Source organism: Melanotaenia boesemani, chromosome 14, assembly GCF_017639745.1.
Source record: "Melanotaenia boesemani isolate fMelBoe1 chromosome 14, fMelBoe1.pri, whole genome shotgun sequence".
In the NCBI taxonomy this organism is placed as follows: Eukaryota; Metazoa; Chordata; class Actinopteri; order Atheriniformes; family Melanotaeniidae; genus Melanotaenia; species Melanotaenia boesemani.
In genome coordinates, this window is record NC_055695.1 from 14,274,953 (window position 1) to 14,290,652 (window position 15,700).

Here is a 15,700-nt window from a genome sequence, read left to right on the forward strand (position 1 = left end):
ATGAAATAAGGCAAGACTCACATAACTGTGACATTTTTTCCTCTTATAACACTGATTATTAAGGTATAAGTAATTTCCTTCCTCTGTTCTGCAGCAGACTTTGGTCTTTTCAGAGAAAGGCAGGATTGATCCTTCTCTGCTTCCAGAATCACACTTTTTGTTCCAGTTTGAATGAGCTGATAAAAAGGAAGTTTTTTTTGTTTGTTTGTTTGTTTGTTTTTTTAAAGAAAAACAGGGTAATGAATACAGTTATTTAAGCTGGCATAATTAACTGAACTTATCTAACACTGGTCTTTCTGAGGTACATAGTTAAAGATGATTTGGGGAGGTGGAAAAAGATAAGGGAACAGCAAGGTGACCATAAGAAGCAAATGACTTCCATTACAAGAGAAAAAACATGTCTTCTTCTTATTAGCCTATTTAGCATTTTGTTCATTAAAAACTTTTTCTTTTTTAGACCTTCTTTTTTTAACCATTAATTCCTCCCCTCACTGTTAGGTCAAGCTGCCATGGCAGCCATCATGTGGGAGTTCAAAAAACAGACAGTGTGGTTGGTAAGTCTCTTGCCTGGTTGGCTGCGTGTCTGTTTGAGTACCGACAACAGTTGAAAGCCAGTTTCAGTGAGAGAACACACAGGAGGATAATCAACTTGTAGTTACAAAGCTGTCTAAAAGATGGGCAGTGTTATCCAGCTTCTGTTATTACCATTGCTAAAACACTTGGAGGCTGTTAATTGTTTAAGTCGCAGCCTGGCAGTCTGATAGTCTTGCTCGTGCAGATATCATCATTTAGTGTCAAATGTAGTTTGTTGTGTTTTTTCCTTTTTTCCCTCAGCATTGTCTTTTTCTGTGGCTGAGGAAAAGTGACTCTTCTTGTGGGAATTTTTTTTTTTTTTTTTTTTACAATAAAGGGATCCATATGCTGTTTATCTGTGCATATCATTAGTCACCAAATATGCACTTAAACTTGTTACTGCAACACCGAAATGAGCTCTATATTAACAAGAGTTTCTGACACTTGCTGCTCTTCCCCCTGCTCATCATTGCACAGTCTACTGCAAGCTGGAGGTTCATTTTGGTGAACGCACAATGTTGAGTTCTTGTGCAACAGAAAAAAAATTCTCAAGATGTCTTAGCAGCTGCTGTAAGGGTTGGGACAGTCCCCTTTTAAGCTCTTTTGGCGTGCAGCATTTCAATAAGCAGGTTGTTGCAGGGCACGTCACCATTCAGGTGTTTGTAGTAAAGGTATTCTTCAGCCTGCAAGCTGATGGCTCGGATCTCAGGCAGCCGGAGGAGCAGCTGGCCAAACTTGTCCGTTTGCTGTGGGTAGTTGCACATAACGTAGTCCAGCAGCGCTGCATTGACCTGCTCCTGCACACTCTCCACCAGGTGGAAGTTCTCTAGGTTCTTCACATCTACAGGAGGAGAAAAGAGAATGTTTAGGAAAAACATTTTGAAATATCTTTCCAAACTTTCAAATTGATTTGAAGTTTCATTCTTTAGGATGCAAATTTTCTGTTTGTTTCATAAGAGAGTGGTCAGAAAATAAGGAAGGAGGATGAATCTGTTTTGAGATATCATATGCTTTGAACAAAGTAGGCTATTTCTCTAGGCGATAAAACTGGAGACAAAACTGAAAGCATTAAGTTTAAATAACCCATAGGGTTTTAAGGGATCATATCACAGACACATAAAGGTTAGAATAATTGGTGTTTTTCATTTATCAAGGGACAGCGTTACAAGTTGACTCCCATTGTTGTGGCCCATTTCCACATGGCTCAAAATGCAGTGCATGATGAAATATTCCCCCCTCCACCTCCGCTACTTCTTCTGAATCGTCTCTTGAGACAAAGGCATAGAGGGAATCAGGTAAAAACAAGAAGGATCTTCTCCTGAGACATAAATTCCCCAGGAGTTAATAAATTATGTAGGGCAGAGTCATAGTCATATTAACACCAGAGCTGCTTCTTAACCTAACACCTTCACTGTCCCCAACCTATGTTTTTTTTTTTTAATGTCATTAAAACAGAATTTGTTCCAAGTGTTATTAATGAGCGGATTAATGATTAATTAATTAATTACTATGAGCACCAGTCTTGGCAAAAACAATCCTAACTTTAAACTCAAAGTACAATTCATGAGCAAGAATTCATCTTTGGTGTAAAGTCTGCTTTCACTATTAATTCCTTGTGCAAAATACATTGTGCATCTTTCCAAACTCACACCTCTCTCTTCAGCTATAAGCACTTTTCCTTGACAATAATAAGCTCACTGGGGATTAGAGGAGATTATTGCAAGACAAGTCAAAAAATTTGCTAAATGGATAATAGTGAACCAGAGTGCTTTGTGTACTTGTCATGATTATGAAGCGCAGGGCTGCAGAATATTTAATCAGGTATCAGCTCTATGCGTGCGCGTGTGTGTGTGTGTGATCTTTTATTAATCTGTTTGACCCCAGGTCAAGTGTGCTCACAGTCGGCTACTCTGGGATGGCAAAGTCTCTGTGTATATTTGGCACCTCTGCATCAACACACACACACACACACACACACACACACACACACACACACACACACACACACACACACACACACACACTAAAATATACCCATCCTTCAGACTGAAGTTCTGCCTTTCACATACATAGCCACTAATTTATGGACATAGACATAATTTTTCTTTCTCTCTTACACAGTACCCCCCTGCCACACACGCACACATCCTTACTAACACATACACCCATCCACCCACCAAGAGCATTAGGAGGAAGGAGGGGGAGGGGGGGATAAATCAGCAGCTAATGAGGTCTGGAGAATGAGAAGCAGGTCCTTCAAGGCACTTCCATCTATGATGCATTCTACGATGCTATTACAATCTGTGTGTGTGTCTGCTCTTGTGTTGCTTGTGTATGTGTGAGTCGGCATCTAACGTGTGTGCTCACCCTGACCTCTGGGTGACACATCAGGGGGCTAAATAAGGCCAAGTGGAGGGCAGGAATAGGGGGAGGGGTGTGACCTGTGACAAAGGAGCCTGCAAACAAACATGACATGTGCTTTTTCCTGCTGCCACTCAGCTGTCGAACTCCTGCTCACTCTCGAACCATCTCTTGCACCATCAACACCTCAGAGAAGCAATAATATAGCCTTACATAAGCTAACCCAGCACAGTGTGCTTTAAGCATTAACACATAGACATCCTACGCAGGTCAACAAGGAAGGGGAAAAAGCTTGTTTTCATCTGTGCATGGTACAGACATGGAGAGACAGGCGTCTAAATTGTTCAAACTGTTGGTAAATGTGGACTAAGTTTGGCTTAATACATTTTCAAAGTTTTCTCCTTACTACCAGAATAAAATATTAATGAGAGCAATTATCTAAATTCTAAATGAGCAGTGATAGGAGTCACATTGTTAAAATAAACATTACTTACTGCATTACTTTTTCCAGTAGCAAGTTTTCTAACTAATTACTATTTCCATCGTTACAACGCCGTTATCGTTATTGATGATCAAATGTTCCTAACAGCGTGTTACTATTGTACGATGAGATTAATTTTTGTTCTGGGTAAACAAAGTTTCAGACTATATTGTTCTACTGCTATAGTGGGGAGGAGGTGGAGCACTGTTGCCAACTTCTCAGTAAGAAAAGTAGCTACTGGCTATCCTAAAAGTTGGTAAATGATGTCATCATCTAATTTGCATAATTAGCCTGGCACTTAGAGTATAATTGCATTGGACCCAAATAGGAATAATGTTGTGGGAGTGGCAGTAAGTGAAGACAATTACACCCTTTAGTTTTCATTAGGCCTAGTTTGGTTTTTAATTAAGTCTACAACATTTTACAGTAGGCTACTTTAGACTTTTTAAATGTTTTTGACAACACTTTTTATTAATAGGTATTAACATCTGATGGCAAGCCTGGGTTTCATTTTCAGCTCATACTGGAGCTGGGACACCTGCTGCGTGACCACCAAGAAGAAGAGTTGTTGTGTTGTGTCAGAGTGCAAGCTAGTCATTTGTTTGAGCCAGAAGTTGTCGCCGAATTATTTCTCTATTCACGACCCAAATTCAGTTAATAAAGATGAAGAAGCATATAGCCTGCACTGTAACTCTGCACTCTGAAGCTGTCTTCCTCTGACTGGGGGCTTAAGGGGGGGAAACAAACACATAGCCTATGTGATTATGATTAAATGAAGAATAAAATGTCATGGCAGACTTGGGTAAGGCAGTATGCACAGCCACACACACACACACACAAACGACCTGGAGACGAACACAGCGACGGTGAGTCCAGACAAAACAGAAGAGTTTTAAACTGGAATCAGAGACATCACTTTCCCCTTAGAGATAAAAGATAAGAATATTATGAGAAATGTTCATTATGACCAGAGACAAAGAGTTTCTCCATGGTGGCTAAAAGCAGTTAGAATCACCCGAAGCACCTCGCGGAGGAGACAGAGGCATGACATCCAAGCAGCCTGAGATCAGTGTCAATTTTTAATTAATAATTCATTAGTCAGTTCTAATATTCAGTTTATTTATTAATTAATGAACATGCAAATGAATTTGAAGTTTCGTTAAAGGAAACATGATTGAAGACTTTTTTAAAGTTGCGGAGTAATTACTTTTCCTAGTAATTAGCTACTGTTCTAATGCTGTAACTCTGTTATTAAATTATTTACTTTTTTGCAGAAAGTAACTAGTAACTAGTAATTTATTAGTTTTTAAAGTAATGTGCTAACACTGCAAATGAGTCCCAGTCCCAGTGAATCTCTGTATGTGTCTGCTTGTCCAGGAAGATCAGATGGAAATGAGCAAATAGTCAAATATAGTAGCAATAGCTCTTCTCTTAAGAGGTCAAATGGTTTTCTGTATAAACCAAAGAAATATTTACTCATTTTTGCTGTTAATCTTGTGAGATATGTACAAAAAAACTTCAGAAAATTCAGAGCCGATCAGGTTTTTCAAGATGCTAACATTCATTAATTTGAAATATATTTATTCTAAAAAAATATATTAATGATAATACTATTTTAAAAATGAGACTAAAAATAACATCTGTACTTTTTAAAAGATCATTCAAGGACAGCTGTTTTCCACAGTACCAATCAGTAACAAACACCACATGCTGTGTAATAATAAATTCAGGGATGTTCCTGATGCTCCGCTGGTCTGAGTTAATGACATCTGCAGAAACATGACAAGGTGAGCCCAGATCACAGCCTAAACATGCGAGGTCATGGTTCCCAAAATCATTTGTTTGTATGTCAGCATTGTACGCACGTGGAGAGGAGTTTCATACATTTATGTCCAGATGATGGGGGAGAAATGATAGCGAACGAGTATCCAATGTCTCTTTCAAGCTAATTAGGGGAACATGAGGCAACAAGACAGCATTTTAATTGCTAATTATAACAAGAGCCTCTTTTGAAAAAAAAAAAAATTATAATGATTCAGGGCTTCCAAAAAAAAAAGGAAAGAAAAAAACATGACAATAGTTTGATATCATCTCACAGTTGCAAAAACCAGTGTGGCAAGAATATTTGTCTTAATTTAGCCTGAAATTAAATAAGTTAATTTTATTTACTGATCAAAGAAAGGTCGGATGGAGGATGAAGAGGGAGAAAAAAACAGTAAGAAGAAGAATAAAACAAAATAAAAAAAAAACAACTGATCGATGATTCCCAGACAGTGTTAGGATAGAGTATTAAATGCGCTAAGCACTCTCTTCGCTGCCTTCAATGCTCCCCCCCCCACCATACCCCCTCCTCTTCCTCTCCATCTTATCCTTCAGTCACTGTGGGACTAATTATCAACTTTTTTTTTTACATATAACAGCCACAGTTCGTTGCCGTGCCACGTCCAAATGGAAACCCCGAGGTCCCTCAGAATACATTGTTCCATTTGACGGCCGATCAGGCTGAAGCCAGCGACCTAATGCAAAAGCGCACACACACACATGCGCACACACACACACACACACACACACACACACACACTCTTTCTTTCACAGAACCTCTGAAATCTCCGCTGTGTTTTTTAATTAGACTAGATCTGCTCTGTGCTGTGTGCGTATGTCTCTGCATGTGCTTTTACAGACTTTCACGACCCTTGCAATCAACCTGCTCCAGGGACACACACACACTCACACACGCAGCATTTAGGCACACTGCACATTCACTCAGGCAAATGTTCGCCTCATTATTCCACTCTGATCTTTTGAGATGCCTCACAGAGTGGACAGTGTGGTGTGAAAAAAACCTAAGAGAAAAAAAACAAACATAAAAACCATAAGCTGATGTCAAAAATTGCCATCCTATTCAAAACCAAACACCTTTAGCTGTGTATGTTGCAGTGCTTATTATGGAATTAAAATCAAAATTGGACAAATGATTTATTCAAGAAGAAAAATAGATTTTTGGGAAGGTTTAGTTTTACTTAAATAACATGAATGGATGCATAAAAATAGTAAGAGGTGATGCCAGAAAAAAAAAGAGAAAAACTTAAAAGAAGAAGAAGAAAAGTTACTCTCTCTTCATGTAGATATTCTATCATACTATTTCCTCATTAAACCATTTATCTATTACAACCATGCCCTCATTACAGAAGGCACTGCAATATGGTCAACATCCAATACATGCCTAAATATCCCATATGGTTCCTCACTGGCACAATCAATAACCTGTACACACTCTGCCTTTAAACCTTAACATGTGTTTTCTGCTGGGTTCAGAAACAACACATAAGTCTAGAGTCATAAACAGTTATTGAGTGAGCTGCTGTCAGTAAACTTAGTCAGTTAAACGTGAGTGGAAGACAAACTGGTTATTTCCTGCATAGGCAGGTATTAGGGGCTTGGCTCTTCCAATGGAAGAGTTTCACAGGCATTTATATGAGCCTATCAAAGCTACAGCAGCGGTGCTTCAGAGAGCAAGCAGTTGAACCCGTGTCCTGACTACGTCCTCTTTATTGCACCCTACTGGATTTTTATCAAGACAACACTGTCCACAGCTACTTTATTCATTATTAATCTCAGCTTGGCTCCAATCAGAGATGGGGGCGTTGACAGAAGAGAACCCAATGACTTTTGACTTGGAAAGAATAAAGTTAGAACTACAGATGCACTACCCACAATAGGCAACGTGTGTGTTTATTGGAAGAAGAGATATGTGTTAGAAAAAAAGAAGGCAGGGGGTAGCAGTCAAAGCAAGTAAGTATCACAGGGCATGGAGCAACATCTGCATGTTTAACCACGGCTCTTAAGCAAGCTTTTATCTGAGTTTTGCTCTACTGCCCTAAAAGGTAAGCTAGGCTTAGTATTCAGTTCCTATGGATACTCCACTGACAACATTTGACCTGGAAGTGCAAAGAATATATATATATATACACACATATATATATATATATATATATATATATGTGTATATATGGATGTGCGTGTGTGTAAAAGAGATTCTGCTTCCCCATTACAATATTCTAGTCCTCACCTATGCTTAGCAGAAAACAAGCTCCCTGGAGCTCTCAGCTTCCCTGTCTTCCTGTAAATCCCATTTGGGAAATTCCTTTTCTCTGATATGATGTCTCCATGTTAGAGGCAAGTCAGAAAAAAGGGTGGTAAACTGAAGATGTGTGCTCCTTAACATTTAATGGGGCATCTCTGACATTCGATGCACCAAAGGCAAACAGGAAATAAAAGTACAACTATCCCATCAAAGGATACAAAAGCAGGATTTGTGAACTTGATGGTGTGTTTGTCAGATTGTCCGTTCCAGTGAGTTACAAACATTCACAGACAAAGTCCTTGTTACTGATTAGGTAAAGGTGAGAAGATTAGGAGTTTAAGATGCTGCTTGATTGGCATATTGCTGTCCTCAGGCTATGGATAAGTTAAGGTTAGGTTGGGGTTAAGAATGAAACACCTCATCTACTGTCTTAAAATATGATTCCTGATTCAATCGCCTGTCAGTTTTATTTAATGCAAACAAGTATATGTCAACAAGTTTATGTCAACATGTATCCTTGACTCTCCAAAACCTTTTAAATCATTTAACAAAAGCCTCATTAAGCTCTGAGCAGTGTCCCTTTATCTTAAACAGTGAGATTTATTTCCCCAGCTTACAGTTACATACTGTAGCTATATGCCCTCAAGCTAACGTTCGGTCCAATGTCCAGAGGCCAAATTTCCTCTGTGCAAGTGATGCATAATAAGAGTCTCCCAGCTACTGGAAAAAGGCTGTCAATGGGGACAGGCTGTTGTCAGCATGTCAGAATAAAGCATTAAGGCTCAATTTAACCAACAACCATCAAACCCTCTCTTTAGCCTCTCAAGGGTCCAAAAGCCATGCAGCTATGAAAGAGAATTATGCAGGTATGGTCCAGTTGGGGATATATTAAGTCAGATTTAAACCTCCGCTGACAACATAGCTACTGTTGTTAAGCTAAACAGGTAGCGGCTGGTTGAGTTCTGTCGCCCAAGGATGGGTTAGCGGGCTCAGCGGGGCAGCGGAGGGAGGTCGAGAGACATTGAGAAGGAAAGAAATGTGCCTTAGGTCTGATAAAATAAACAAAAGAAAAGGTGCTTGGAGCGGGAAGAATTCAAGCCTCTCTCATTGCCTATGCTGGCTGGGCGGTGCTGGGGATTTGTCTTGAGGTGAATGGAAAGCAAATTTTCACCCCAAATTAGTTGGTCCTGTGTGCAGTTGCTTTAGCAAGGGCTTCAACAGATGGGCACAGCCAGGGAGATTAATATTAAAGTGGGAATAAGTATTACAGGAAAAGTTAAGATTTCTTGACATGAGATGATATGTATTAGTAGCTTTCTGATTATTATTTTTCATAAGATGGTGTGAATTGATTTTATTGATGATGCAGGATTGCTACTTATTTTATTTACAGGTTGTCATTTAGTTGAGTTGGGTATGACAAATTGGTAAGTTAAAAAATCATTAGATTTATAAATAATTAAACTAATTCTTTCTTGTATTTCTGACGTGCTTCAGAGTAGCTGGGGTTAAAAAAATTATAGAATGTGAAAAACAAAATCCCATTGTCTCAGCATTATGAAAATCCATTTGTCAGAGGGATACTGAGAGACTTGAATCAGCAATGAACTCAGTGCTTAGCCTTCTGTGGTCCCTCCAGTCCTCCCCACCTCAGCGTCTCATTGCCCTCCCCTGTTTTAGCTTCCCTGGAGGTGGAACCAAAAGCCTTTCAAAGAGCTGGACTCAATCTGAATGGTTCATCCACATGTCTGTGTTCTCCCACCTTATAATGCTGGCTGGATTGAACCCCTCTGACCTCAATTCCTCCCACCCAAACTACTCCTGGTCATGTACGTTATCAATGACACGTAACACTTGACTGACAAGTTCAAATCTAATGGACAGCAATCAAGATGAAAATATGCTCTTTCTGGTGAAATCTGGAAGAGATCTGTGGAGAACTGGGATGGGAAAAAAATTTGATGAATTAGAAATCCTTGCTGCTACCTGCAAGGTGACTCTTCAGGCTCTCCATGTACCTGTCAGTAACAGTTCAAGCAGGCACAGCTTGTAATGCATGTGTGTGTCGTTGTCTCTGTCTGTATCAGTGCATGCAAAACTCGTTTACATTCAGCACACTTTTGCAGCCGTTGGCTAATTACACACAGGGTTTGCTTGGTGGTGCTAGGAGGGTGTGTGGAGTGGAGGGGCATGTCAACCTTTCTTGTTTATGATGAAGTGACAGAAAATCATTGGGGGGTCAAGTACCCCCCTCCAACCCTCCACTGCCCTGAAAACTCCTGCAGCAGCACAGAAGGTGCGTAGTGTGGGAAGCCTCCCCTTTAATGAGACCATTAAAGGGCCTCTGTCCCCGTCAATAGATTTCTCTCATTCTTTCTCTGACAAATTTGAATTAATAATTCAGTGCCAAGCGCCCGGGGATGTATATTTTCAGCATGAAGGACAGTTAATCCATAGCGTCAGTTTCCCCCCTCCCTGTCTCTCACTTCTTCTTTCGCTCTTGTTTTACATCTTCCCACCTCTCTCCCTCCTCTTGTGCTTCGTTCTCATTTGATGATGGAAGCCAGCAGGAAGAGTGCTGACTAAAGTAAGACTGTGCCACATAGCCCCTCTTTTTCCCTCTTTGTCCTCTGGGGATTTTTTTTTTCCTCTCTACAGCTTAAAGTTCTCAAAAAGTGCAAATTGGGGTTTAATTTATTCTTAAGTATTGAATGACAGTGGCCATCCTCTTTCCCTCCTCATACTGATGAAAGATGAGATGTTTGCACACAGCCTGTCAAAGCTGGACTGGATTTTCTGAACTGGGTTTTTGCTGCTTGCGACTAGAATGCAAAATTTTGGGACACACAAATGCACAATTAAGAGAAAATTAGCCATTTTGAGGATAAAACCCATAGATGCCTGTATTAAAAAAAAACAAAAAAAAAACAAACAAAATAAAAACAAGGTAATATGGTGTGTGTTTATCTGTGTTTATCCGTCCTCTCATGTTTCATACAAACACCTTTCAACACCGTACAAAATAATAGGTCTGCAGTGTGATGCCAGCAGTAGCTCTGGGTATCAGTGCCAGGTGGCACCAAAGTACAACTTCATGCTCTAAAGCAGTTTGCACAGGCCAAGAGTTGACATGACAAACGTCTGACATGGCCCAACAATATTCTTTTATCTTGCGCAACATTATTTTGAGAAGATATTTGTGTCACCCACGAGTTTGTGTGTGCAGAGAGAAAGTTGAATGATTAAATATATTGCTCACCTTTAAAAAGAACTTTTCTGTAACATTTTTTTTCTATTTAAAGAAAGCCAACACATGGCTTCTGTTGGTGTGTGTCTTTGTGTTTAATAGACTTACAGAGCTTTACTGCTCAAAATATCATTCAGGGCAAGAATGAAGAGACAAGAAAGGAGCTGTTGCGGTTCAAGAGTGAGGCAGTAGGATCACAGATGGGTGGAGAGGGAGACAGAGAGAGACGGTGGGAGAACAAGAGACAGCAACTGTTGGATCATCTGTGCTTTAAAACATTTAATCACTGTCTCTGGTTACACACACACACTACAGCATGCACACACTCATCACTTTAAAGCTCTGCTGTTTTCTGCCCTGCCAGAACTATCTTGTAACCACATTGTCCAAAGGCACACATGCTAACACACAGACACGTGCATGCACACACACAGAAGCTCAAAGAGCAAAGGGTGTATAATCTTATAGCAGCCACCTGACCACCAGATAGCTTACGGTAGTTTAGGCACATGCCTCTGTACTATACATAATCACAGGGACACAATGACTGACAATCCACATGCCAGGCAGTGCTGTCATTCCACTGAGCTCCATTTGTAATATCAGACTGCTAGGTGAATGTGAGGGATTATTTTTACTTTGAGTCCAGTCAGCATTTTCTCAAGCAGTGAGCCACACGTGATGTTAAAGTCAGCCGGAAGTCATTAACAGAAAAAGTTATCTAAAAGAAGTTAGTAAACATTTTCAAACAGCTCTACGTGCCATGTCTTTTACCCTGCTCAATCATTCCTCTGTGGCTCTGCCTTTCACATTTTGTGTAATGATCTTCCATTAAGTAACACTAATGACAGATCATGAGCTCCAGTGGCCATAAATGTCTTGCAATATAGAGATGTATGAAATGACAGTTGCAGAAATAATACTGCTGTTCCTGGTTGAATACTGGTTGAAGGAATGAAGATTTCCTACAACTTCAACAATGATTGACAAGGCTGGTGTGTAAAGCTGGAGGTCCAATGGATTTTATTATTTGTATTAGTGAATATTTGACTTGCAATAAACCGTGACACCACCATCCAATGGCATGGATCCTGTAGTATGTATATTTTCTTGGTGGATATATACAGGTTAGATATAACCAAGAAAATGTGACACATGAGTGAGTTCTGTCTTCTACTTTTTAAAGGTACTTAGTTTTGTTGACAGATTGACCTTCTGAGTACTTCTCACATTATGTGGTTTGACTCCTGAAAGTTATTTTAAAATTGATTGCAGTCGTTTAAGGTATTAAACCAATATGCTTCATGAAACCATCTGAAACTATATGCAATAAAAGTACATGTTGTGGAGTAAAAGTAATTACCTCCTCTAAACAGATGATTAAACTGTTTTTATACACAGGGGGGACTAGTTCTGTTGTAAAGAACCTGGTCCAAACAAGATTGGGATTTTCTGCACTGCACAAATGTATGCACAATTCGCTCTCTAAATATGTTTTTCTTGACTAATGTAAGCTTATTCTCCACAAGGCCCCTGATAACCCACGCCTGTCCTCCCTTGCCCAAACAGACATCCCTCAGTCTTTAATTGGAGAGGAGCAGCAGGCCTGCAAGCACAGCGTTGGGACCAGAGCTGCGACCACTCAGAATGCATTAACATTAGCATTGCAGCAGACCAACCTGTACATAATGATAACCTCGAGCTCTGCCCGTTGGGAGCATCCCCTGCTCATACACACATGCACACAGACACACATACAAATTCACGTCAGTACATGCTTCTTTTCCCTGTCTTCCCCTATACACGAAGTCACGTAAACAAGCAAGTGTAATGCAGCTCTAGAAGTGGGCACGTTGATGATCAGAAGAGAGGGTGGGGGGGTAATCAGTTGCCGTCGTTCGGCTGAAAAGTGTATGTAATGAACTTGAGTTCCATTGATCGGGACTGAGAGTACAGAACCGGGGGCTGTTTGTCCCAGAAGGGTTGCCTTACTCCTGCTCAGTAGTCCCTCATAAATGTTTGAGAGGCCTGAGCTGCACTGGATCCACCCTACCTGGGTTTAAATTCTATGTTACAAAACACACATCCATGTTGATGTTTATGATGGATGGACAGATGGCTGGTTGTTGGAGTTGGTGGTTGAGGGGATCGATACTTATTTTAGCTTGATTACATTTAGTGGTATACTGTTCTTATTTGTTTTTTGTTTATTTTTTGTCTGAAAACTGGAGGTGGTGTTTGGAAAGGAAAAAAGTGCAGATGATGCAATTTTAAGAACAAAAAACTCCCCAGTCTGGACAATTTCACCTTTGAGTCTCTGTTTTGACTCAGAGCCTCATATTTCCAAGGATGTGCTAATTTGTTTGGCATCCTCTACCTTCCTATATTATACACTTAAGGCCCTCGGCTGCCCCCCGAAATCCCCCATATGCTATAGATATGATTGATGTTACTACAGAAACTCTTAGCAAACACCTGATGTTTCAGATGGACCATCGGTGCCTCCTTTGGACTGCTAAGTACCAGCTGGTGGGAGGTCCTCTGCGTTATGCAGCTGGTAATAAAAGTTGAACATTGATTTTCTGTAGCAGCTTGTAACTGTTAATGTTGAGACATCAATAGCCAAAGCAAAGCGCCGGTGCCTTAATAGGAGACCGAGAATGTGGAGGTCGTGAGCAGAGGCTGACTCTAAATCACAGAATCTATCCTTGCCGATCGATAGGACAGTAACTGCAAGTGTCCCTCTGCTTTCCTAATGTTTTATAATAAACTGACAGCCTGTAATAAGACCAAGGGAGGGTGAGAATGAGAGGTAGAGAGGAGGGAGAGATGGAGGCCAACAGTTTCTCTATAGCCACCCCACTTTAAATCACCCCACATGGGAGTGTAAGGGAGGAGCAGAAGAGGAGGTAAACGAGTGGAGAGGGGTTTCAAAAAAGGAAAAAAAAAGAAGAAGAAGAAAAAAAAAAACTTTTACAGGATCATTTGTCCACCAGCACTCACTAGTGTTGGAGTTAATGACTGTATTGATGAACGGGAGTAGAAGTTTAGGGGATATGTCCTGTATTGCTCGGGCAGGGCAGTGAGTTAAAGCGTATTAAATCCTGGTGCCAGCATGCAACAGTCATCATATTTATGCAGAAGTGCTTCTAACCTGGTGTTAAAAGTCACAAAGAGATTACTACTGCTGGTAGATGGTGAGAAAGGCATATTTTCTGCACTGCAGAAGCAGACTGTTGTGTTGAAGTCAGTGCATAGGATTTATTTTACATGTGTGCTGCTTGTTTGAAAGATTTTTCTTTTCCTCTTTTTGGGAAGTTGAGGTCAGAGGATGGATAAATGTGTTCTTCAGTATGAAAATTTTATTTCTCCCTTCAGGCAGTGAGACAAACACTGTACACATTTACTATAATGACTTGTGGTTCAGTGTATTTTTCTTTCTTTAAATGAATTAATGAATTCTTTCATTCATTAGGTTATTCTTAATATTTTTTTAGCCTCTTTAAAAGTCCTTAAGTAGGCAGGATTTTGTATACTCACATAACCATTTGATGTCTACATAAAACAGAGGAATTCTTACAGTAAGGCTACCATCTTCATGGTTCATTGGTACTCTCACTATTAGTATCTCAGTTACTGATCTTGTCTAAAACATCGTCATCATAATTAACATATAAATCCCTGCTGAAGAGTGATAAGACTTATAAAGGGAGAAAAAAACAGCATAATATACTAATTATGAGGCTCATTTGACAATAATCAAGTGAATAACAAAATCCATCAAGAAAATAAAATATATGCAAGCAAGCCATAAGACTGTCACTAAAAGGGGGAGTCCTGGGTGAGAAGCAGGGATCCTCAATATGTCTGCCACCACCTCAACTAACTGTAACTGCAGCATAATGACAAGAGCCTGGAGTACTGGTGGTTAATAGTGACAGGATGGAGACCTGCCGCTTTTATAGCTTGATAAAGTCTGAAAGCCTTTTAGACAGCCTCATTACATGGAATTCCCAACAAAGTGGCTGCCTGCACCAGCAGCTGACTGTTCAAAATGTTAGATTTCTTAAACTAAATTTGACAGAAAATAGATGAATGGATTAGGTTCATTACCTCAGGGCACACTACCATCTACTTGTGGTGAGATGAAAGATAATAAAAGAAAGACTGGGACACTCAAACATGATTTCGCGGTTGAAATTCAAACAACTTTGTTTTTTAGTGTTTGTTTCCTGGATCAGAATGATGCTTAAAGTAAACAAACAGAGGGCAAAAAGGTTTGTTTAAAAGCACCATGAGAGTCCAATAGTTTTCAATCAGAATATACTTCTTGAATAATGAAAAAGCACTGGATGCAGCCACTTGGGTTGCATTACATTTTATCAACCCTGAACTTGCGTTTATAATCTTAGGTCACCACTTCCCTGTTTTCTGTCATTTCTATTCTTCTATTAAATCACCTGCTGCAGTGTGTTGTTGTTATGTCTGAATGAGAGGCATCATTCATGCTGCATCTCACACACATGCAGAATACAGTATCTGTTTTTTTGTTTGTGGTAACTATGTGTGTTTGTAACCCCAGCTAAATAGTTTAGATATTTTTTAACCAGTAAGTAGAAACAGAGGTGTTTTTGTGAAGTATGGTAATGTTAGGAACTGATAATAACTCAGAAATTAACAAACCGTCCTGGGTTTGTGTCGAAGTTTTATTAGTGTTTGAAGGTAATATACCCTATATATATATATATAATATATCCTCTCATCCAACCCTACCTCTCATACTTCCTTACAGGCACGTGCAGGGGGGGGGATGGTAAATGGGCTGGAGCATCTGCCCCTTCTGCTCATTCCTGATGTCACACTCTGGTGCAGTAAGTGGCAATATGCACCTATTTATGTTGGTTTGTGACTGGCTAATAATCAAGAAGAGAAAAAGTACAAGACAAGCTGGCAA

The 15,700-nt window shown here is 39.9% G+C and overlaps 1 protein-coding gene across 1 annotated transcript in view; it reads right to left on the reverse strand.

Moving 5' to 3' along the window:
• Window positions 1-787: 787 nt before the first annotated feature.
• The window catches only part of nr5a2 (nuclear receptor subfamily 5, group A, member 2), a 64,372-nt gene continuing 49,459 nt past the window's right edge, over window positions 788-15,700 (reverse strand). The window contains exon 7 of the mRNA XM_042005913.1: window positions 788-1,414. Coding sequence (XP_041861847.1) covers window positions 1,167-1,414 — 248 coding nt within the window. The 3' untranslated portion in view covers window positions 788-1,166. The remainder of the gene's footprint in view (window positions 1,415-15,700) is intronic.